Source organism: Cyprinodon variegatus, unplaced genomic scaffold (assembly GCF_000732505.1).
Source record: "Cyprinodon variegatus isolate N-32 unplaced genomic scaffold, C_variegatus-1.0 Scaffold785, whole genome shotgun sequence".
Classification (NCBI taxonomy): Eukaryota; Metazoa; Chordata; class Actinopteri; order Cyprinodontiformes; family Cyprinodontidae; genus Cyprinodon; species Cyprinodon variegatus.
The window spans coordinates 370503-379549 of record NW_015151238.1 but is presented as its reverse complement, the minus strand read 5'-3'; the positions used below and the strand labels follow the sequence as shown (position 1 = coordinate 379549).

The window sequence follows — 9047 nt, the reverse complement described above, 5'->3', positions numbered from 1 at the left end:
AGGGGTGCTGGTGCCTATCTCCAGCAGTCAATGGGCGAGAGGCGGGGTACACCCTGGACAGGTCGCCAGTCTATCGCAGGGCAACATCGCAGGGCAACATCGCAGGGCAAGAGTTTCCTTCCTCAGATGCCTTAACCGCTGCTACTCTGATCCATCATTGTTTCAATGGAAGCTATTTGAAGCTATCCCACTCTCTTTCCTGAATACCCTGTGTTCTGAGTTGTGACATAATCGGGCAAAAGAGGAATCTTTCTCTGCAGATAAAGCTTTTGTTTTCTCCAAATATTGTTATAAGCATACTCCCAAGATGCCTGGAGTGCCTAACATCCTGTTATTTTAACTGCTCTTCAATCCAACTAAAATACGACCCTGCTTCTAAGAATCTGAATCAGAAATACTTTTTTGTCAGACACATTACAAGATTAAAGCCCATCAATATCAGTGAAAAAACTGAATTGAAAAATATTGAATATTAAAAATATGTGAAACAGTGTAAACATGAGGAGATCTGTACTAGTGTACAGTCTTAAACATTTCTTTAAATTTTGTCAGAAATAAATGTAATATATGTAGAATAAAGATAAATGTGTATGAGTATATTGCCCATCAGAGGTTGTAATGTTGCACATGCATTGGGATTGTATTAGGGAAATATCAGTGCATGTCAGAGTTCAGAATTTTTAAAGGTTTTAGGAAAAAATTGGTCTTTTTGTGCTTGTCCTAATGTTTCTGTAGCGCCTACCTGAGGCCAACAGAACAGTTCCATGATGGGAGCTCTGAAAGATTTGGCTCTGCTGAGGCAGAGGGAGGTATAATGGAGGGGAAACGGCGGCTATTACCTTCTTTGCTGCCTTCAAATCTCTCTGCAGTTTTTCCCTGTCAGGACAGGAGTCTTCTGTTAATTTTTTTAGAGAAACTTTGGGCTTTTGTTTTTAAAATTTTCTTCTCTAATTATGTAATTGTACTCTAAGCTTTAGTCTTGAATTGGAGAAAAATTTATAGGGCAGATTTTTACACTAAGAATATCTAAAAAAGGCTAAATTGATAATTATTCTAAGGGACAATCTGGAGCTACAAGCTGAGGAGCCACCAGGAAATGCATGTTTGGTCTCTATTAAGCTGCATAAGCTGTAGCTGTTTTAATTGTTTTTTGACATTTCTTCCATAGCCTTTGATTCTCCCAAAACGGTGCACTGGTTTGCATTTGTATGGGCCTGATTTTCATTCATTATTCGCTAAGCCTGTATTGATCAGAGTGTTTGCCGGGAATGTGCTGCATTGCTGAGTGCCCTGATTAAAGTATACTTCAGTATACCAAAGAAAAAAGTTTATTCTGACCAGAGGAAAATAATATCTGATGAAAATCACTTCGGGGAGTAAAGTTTCCTGTAGAAAAATCCACCTCATTATTTAATCTTCTTTAAAAGGTCTGTAGGCCTACTTATTTTCACACTTGCTGAATATCAACCACTTTTTCTTCTTTACCGACCAGTAGGGCTGGGCGATAGGACGATACATATCGTACGGACGATAGAAAAGCGTCTATAGTGCTAATTCTATTCAGTCGTTTCTAACACAATTTTATCTCGTATTCAAGCAAATATTTCCCATGGTAGACTACGACGAACGTATTAGTGTAGCCAGGTAGCCTACACACAGCTTATGAATGATAAACACGATTTTTTTTTTATTCCACAAAGAAGCGCCGTCCTGTGGTTTTGCAACATCACGCTTCTTTACGGCTTTTGACTCATGCGGGTTTGTGACATGCTTTACGTTACTTAACTCATGAGAGATCGGGAAACAGGAGGCTGAAGTATTAAACCCATGGACGAAACAAACAGAGACAGCTACACAGGCAACCCAAGATGAAACTTTTTTACCAAAAAGAGGGCACACGCCTGTGATTACGTGACATTTTGGATTTAAGAAGTCTGACGCGATGCAGACAACGGTCATTTGCATACTATGCTACAAGACTGTTCCCTCACCCCACGGCAACACCACAAACCTCTTCTATCACCTAAAGAAGAACCACAAAAAGAATACATAAGGGTCCAAAAAGTGTGAGTTAAAGCAAGTTGTAAAACAGCGGGAGGAAGTTGGAAAAATAAATAAATAATTCGACAGAAACGAGAAAAGATTTCTACATTACAATGTATCCTTTTTGTTTGCACTTTTTAGATGTATGATACCTTAAACAGTTTACAGTTATATTCAACCCTGATTTATTTAATTTTCATCATTTATTTTGCTATTATGGTATGCAATCTTTGCACTACAAGGTTACGGATTTCAGAAACGTGAAAAACGATTTATTTTTGTAACTATCTTGTTCAAAAATTTGTGCTTTTCTACTCAGAAACTTAATAAACTAAACATTAGTGCACTTTAATTTATTTATTTGGGTAATTTAATTTAAATGCCTGTAGGATTTTGAAAAAGTTGAAGGATATTGTAGCCTACCTCCTCCTCTTCTTATGCACATATATTGCTGCACTACAATTTATTTTTCTAATTTGTGACAGTTCTATAAATGTCACTTCAAAATAAAGCTGAAAAAGTAAGCAATTATATTGTTTTGTCATATTTTTCAGAGATTCAGGCATATTGCAATATATATCGTTATTGTGATATAAAATATCACAATAACATATATATGTTTTTTTTCCATATTGCCCAGCACTACCGACCAGTGAGGATATTGTCCTGCCACATGATAGATCAAAAAGCAGCTGTTTTATCTAATATATATGTAGCCAGGGCATTTCGTCCCTGAAGGAGGGTGCTGTGCACTCCTCCTCTTGTCCATAGAGGGAAGACCTTGTGACAGAGCGCAGCTGGTTTGTCAGTGAGAAAGGTAATCAGCATTTACATTTAAAAGCGGGTAGATTCCTGAGGAGATCAGATCCCAGGCTGATGATTCCCACAGAGGTATGTTTGACATCAAGTGTGAGTTGGGTTTAGAACTATTGCTGATTCATCCTCTTGATTATTGTAGGTAACACATTTCTAGAGAGTGAAGTATAGATCACCATTGACTGGTTTCACTTTACGGAAGGAAGAGGCAGTTTCTTATTACCTGGCTACTTAAGTTGCTCGTCTAACTTGATCTCTTTTGTGTGTAGGTTGGTCTGCTACTGTCTTGTTTAGTTGGTGTTAGGGTCCTTCTTAAAAACTGCCTGACGAACCAGATGTTTAGGCACATTTTAAGTAATTTCTAAGTAATTTACAAGAAATTAGTGTTTCAAATGACTCATGCCTAACTGGCCTTAAACAGAAGGCAATTTGATTTTTTTTTCTTTTCTTTTGGTTGAATCTCCTTAAGTTTTTTTTTTATTGTTGTCGTTGTTAAAAATCACCATTCTAATGTAGAGTACTTTGTGGTTTGAAAAAGGCTGCACATATTGTAGTTCATTTCAAGCTAAGCTGTTAATGTTTTCTTTCTTTTATTCATTGCACTTCCCTTTCCTTGACTATGACTGACTGTTTCAAACTAACTCAAAGATGCAGTAAAAATGGGGGTATAGGAGAATTTGATATCAAGGTTTTTATGTGCTGTTTACCATTGTAAGTTTTCAAAGTGTACCATTGTAGACTTTGTTTTGTTTTACATTGAAATAACAATCTTTTAAGCAGTAAACTGTGTTTTTATTGTGTGTGTTTGTTGTACACATCTGTATCACCAACATGGAACAGAATTGGAAGGTATTTGATGCTCTGCTATATTTGGCCCAGAGAGAGCATTTACTTTTGCCTGTCAGAAGGACACTTGCTTGGTTTAAAAACCTGTCGTCTTGATTATTGGAAATGATCGTTGTGGAATGAAATTAGCTAACATGAAAATGTAAAAACTTGTACAGTAACATTAAAGTTGCACCATTTGGGTCGAGTTAATGTTAATCTGCATAGTTAATCTACAAGCAAAAATATTCACTTCCTTTTTTTCTATATTAACAGAAAACTTTCTTTTGACAGAGACACATGCAAGGCGAGACAAGTTTATTTATATAACACATACCATTAGCAAGATCCTTCAGGGTGCTTTAAATGAAAGAAGTATATCACAGTCACAGGAAGGCACTTTAATGAGCATGTGGCTCCTAACCTCCTGGGACCTGGGCAGCCAGGTAACCGGTGGGAACCTGGCAACATGGCCGCAGTTAATCTGTGTTTGATTCTGGTTCTGAGTATGCAGAACTGACTTTAGCCAGAAGACCTGAGAGGTCTGGGTGGCTGACACACTGATAACAAGTCTAACATATTTTGGTGATAAGTTATTCAGTGATTTACAGACTAATAGTCCAAAAAGATTTTAAAGTATAGCCTGTTCTCTGAGATATGACAAACTAGTCTAATGGAGCGTAGGTGGAACTTCAACTGAAGAAACTCATTGCTTTCCTTCATCCAGCTGCGACAGGGCCAATCAGCTTTGAACCACACATCCACGAAAGCCAATCAGCATCCAAAGTTCAACTTAAAGGCCTCCGATACGCACCTGTCTGCTCCTGTGTGCGGGCGGCGGATGCGCTGTGTGACTTCATTCAGAGGACACCGTTTCAACCCACCTCCATCCCCTCCTTAACCTTCATAGCTAAGCTTCATTAGAGTGTCATTCCTGTTGGACTCTTACTGCGTTTCATGTCTCATCTTAACCGGTCCGGAAGAAGACCGCCATGTTGAGCCTGGTTCTGCCAGAGATTTCTTCCCAATGGGGAGTTTTTCCTCTCCACTGTCGCTCAATGCTTGCTTATCATGGACAGGTTCTCTCAACCTATGTTATCCAACTGGACTTCCATCTTCCAGGTCTCTCAGTGAAGCTCTAGTATCAGCTCATGCAATCAATCCACTGGATCTCCCCATAAGTTCAGCATAACGTCTCGCTAACCAGCAGTCTACAGACTGACCAACTTCATCTATCTCCACTCCACCACCAGTTTCAGGCCTGGGGATAAACAGCCCTATTCTTTGCTCCTGTTCATATATATCTATCAAAATGAAGCACTATGTTTCCTGCCAAGATCTGAGCGCCAAAGACAAAGAAATTGTATCAATAAATTTTTCCTAATTGTCTTTTCTCTTTGTGTGAGTTTTTCAGATTGTAATGACTTTAGAACTGGGCTGAAGTTGCTCCGCTTTCTTAGTTTCCGGGCAATAGTATTCTGGATCAATTTCAACTGTCTGATTGATTTTTCAGACATACCTGTAAAGACACAGTTTGAGTAATCAAGTGTAAGATAAAATAATGAGTTTGTTTGATAAGGTCCTGCTGAGATATTATACAGAGTCATTTAATCCTGCAGATGTTTTTAGGTTATAGCAGGGCAACTTTTTTTCTGGCTTTATTTGCCTGAAGGTTAAGGTCCATGCCCATACCTAGATTTCAAGGCTAATTGGGGTTTTCTGGCGCTGTTAACTGAAGATGTGTTCTTACTGTTAAAACAATGTCTGAACAACGGTTTAGACTTTTTTTTTGCTTTGTTATGAATCACCTAAAGAAAACTGGCTCATCCATGTGGATATTTCTTTATGTGCTTGAATGCGTTCACAGTCACCAGAGAATATCGTGATGTATAGCTGTCCAAGATTTTGAAAAGCTACACACGTGCAAGGCGGGGAGAAAAAAACGAAGAAAAACTCCATCTGATTCTTTATGATAGACTTACTGATGAAGTTTTATAAACAAAAGAAAGAGTGGCATCTTGTAGGCGTGCTATCGATGCCCTTTGTAATGTGTTTGTCTCTACCGTTTCTGCTACTCCTGTTATACTTGAGCAAAATGGTACAGCACATGAGAACTACTTAACTGTTAGAGATTTTCATTGTCATCAGGTCTACCTTTCTTTTTTGTTTTTATTTATCAACTCCTGTATTCTGACTTCAGACATGCTATTGCAAGGCTTAAAAATCTTGCTTGGAGGCTATGAAGGATGATTTAACACTGACCTTGGTTGGGTAGGCTCAAATCATTGGAGAAGTGGGTGGATGAACTGGTGGAATGCACTGAAGGCTTGGGAAACAGGAAGGACAAAAAATATTTTCATTGTTTGGCTCCCGGAGGCTGCTGAGGGAAACGATCACATCTGTTTTTTTGAGTTTTGATCACCTGAACTTTGCAATATCAAAGCTAAAGCGGGGCATGTTGAGCTGGACAGAGCAATACCGTATTACAGCTGAGACACCACTCTAACCGTTATGGCCAGAGATCATTTTCTACGATGGTGCGGTTCCATAACATCCAAGACAGCTATTTTTCATTTAAGGAATACAAAATTGATAGAAAAATGTGAGTTTTAATGAGACTTCATCCTGTAGAGCAATTAATAATCTGTTTTGTTTCTTTTTATCAACAGGGGTACTTTGATATTAAAAGGATGAAACATTGCCCCTGGAAGCCGGGACTTCTCTTCTGCATCATCTGTCTTTTTTCTTTATGTCTTCAAAATGGATGGCCTGAAGCAAGTAATCGCAACTACTGGAGAAGCAAAGGAAATGTGACTGTCCTGCTTTGGCACTGGCCTTATGGACATCCTTATAGTCTGGAGGGTGATGTATGCTGGGATTTCTACAAAATAGCAGACTGTAAACTGGTGGACAAGCGCTCCTTTTTCCCCTCAGCCAATGTTGTTGTGTTCCACAACAGAGAACTGAAAGATGGTACCCAGAAACTTCCCACCGAGCTCCAACGGCCTCAGGGCCAGAGATGGGCCTGGATGTCCCTGGAATCTCCTGCTCACAACGGAAACCTACAGAAGTTTGCAAATATCTTCAATTTGACAATATCCTATAGAAGGGATGCTGATGTGAGCATACCATATGGTGAACTGCTACCTTCGGAGTTGGGAGGTAACCTGGTGAATGACAGTCACATAAATAAGACCTCTTTGGTCTGTTGGGTGGTCAGCAACTACATGAACCACTACAAACGGACACAAGTGTATAGAGAGCTCAGGGCCACAGTTCCTATAAACGTTTATGGCCGTTGGAATAAAAAGCTCCTCTCCTCTGCAGACCTCTTACCAACAATCTCTCGCTGCTACTTTTATCTGGCTTTTGAGAACTCACAGGCAAAGGATTATATCACGGAGAAGCTTTGGTATAATGCTTACAAAGGAGGAGCTGTACCTGTTGTACTGGGACCCCCCATAAGTGACTACAAAGCTGTGGCTCCAGATCATTCTTTTATCCACGTTGATGACTTTGCATCAGTGCAAGAACTAGGAAAGCATCTTCAAAGACTTGCAAAGGACAGAAAGCGATATGAGGAATATTTTAAGTGGAAACAAAACCAGAGAGTTAAAGTCTATAGAGACTGGAGGGAAAGGCTTTGCAAGATCTGTTTACAGTACAACTATTTACCTCAGCATAAAATTTATTCAGATTTAGAGGCCTGGGATAAAGCTTATTCATAACTATGAGAAACTGTGGCTGTATTTGACATTTTTACAGCAGCTATTGTTTCCAAGTTCGCACTCTACCAAAAGGGTAAATGAAAAGTGAGAACAGTTTACCACTGAATAAATAAAAAAATTAAAAAATTAAAAATAAAAACTTTAAATACTGTTAATGTTCACAAGTGATGAGGAGGTATTTATGTTGTTTCCTTAGCATGGATATTTATTAGGGCAAAACAAATCAGCAAAAAACCAAATCAAAATATATGATAAGAAGAACTAACTGGAACTTTAAATAAAAATAAAATCTTGTTTGCATCAACTGAAGACTAATCACTATTAATTAGCAAATGGGTAAAAATGACACCAATATAAACTTACCCACAAACCTATCTGTGAAAAGGTCATAAATAATTAGCCTTTCTGGATTCTACTCATTCCAAGTTCCACTTGTCCCTTTGATACTAAATATTTTCAAATGTTTTCCATAGTTATGTTAGGCTGTATATAACCCAAATCAATGGTATAAATTATCTATATCATGCTTTTTTTAAGACTGTCAAAGTCACCTCTAGTTAAATATATTTAAAAAATTACTCCTTTAGAAATATGTGGGTAATAATTTCTTTTGTTTAACTTTAAACTGGAGATCATTGAAGCCCGACTCACATCAGATGGTTGAAGCAAAAACTGATATGAATAATAATAAAAAATAAAGTTTATATTTATTCTTTTATATTTGTTAAATATATATTTAAATTCTTTACTTTTTTAACTGGATTTCTAGAACATTTTTTTAATTTCTTGATGAACATTGCATCTGTAATATTTGACTAAAATGGGGACTGGGTTTGAATTGTGTCACTCTCTAAGTTAAATTAAAGTGTATGGCTTATAACCCTGTTACCGTGTCACTTCCATTACACATTGTGTAGAAGCCAGTAGAGTCCAAACATTTAATTTTTAACATCTGTTATCATGCTATATATATATATATATATATATATATATATATATATATATATATATATATATATATATAATACTATTATTGTTGCAAAACATAAATAACAAAGACCTGTTAAAATGTGTGAAAGAGCTCCACCCAGTGGACTTCTGTGGTAATTACTGGAAACTTCCTGAAGCAAATCGAAAAAAAATTTATTTCTACTAAGAGGGATTAAATAAACAAACAAACAAACAAAATTTTTCAAGGCACAAAGAATAATACTATCCATTGGGAAATAATTGATGTCCTGCTATATCTATATATGTCGGGATGTTGCTTGTATAAAATGTTCAATTCACTAAATTTAGTTGATCATAAAAAAAAAAATCATATCATAGAAATTCATTTTGAAAGTTTTGTGGAATTAGCTTTTGGAAGAATTATAAATTCAGATTAATCTTCAAATAAAATCCTCTTAATCCTAAACACAGGACAACATTCAGTGAAAGGATTGCTTGAAATCTGGTGCATAGATGTTATTATTTAGAAACTTTTAAAACTATACTGTGTTGTGTTAATCATAGAAAAAATATTTAACACGTTTTATTTTCTATATTTGAAGAATAATTGGACAGAAAAAGAAAAAAATAGGGAAATGATTGTTGGAGAAAGCTTAATTCGGAGTACCTAATAAAATGTGTGAA

At 37.0% G+C, this 9047-nt stretch overlaps 1 protein-coding gene across 2 annotated transcripts in view; it reads left to right on the top strand.

Annotated features, from left to right (window-relative positions):
• The window catches only part of LOC107098521 (alpha-(1,3)-fucosyltransferase 7-like), a 13437-nt gene extending 5102 nt beyond the window's left edge, over positions 1–8335 (top strand). The window contains exons 1-2 of one of the 2 annotated variants that reach the window (XM_015396250.1): positions 2906–2934; positions 6354–8335. In XM_015396250.1, coding sequence (XP_015251736.1) covers positions 2920–2934; positions 6354–7412 — 1074 coding nt within the window. In that variant the 5' untranslated portion in view covers positions 2906–2919 and the 3' untranslated portion in view covers positions 7413–8335. Of the gene's footprint in view, positions 1–2905; positions 2935–6353 lie in introns of those variants that run through there. The other variant, XM_015396251.1, reaches the window with a different exon arrangement.
• The last annotated feature ends 712 nt before the right edge of the window (positions 8336–9047 follow it).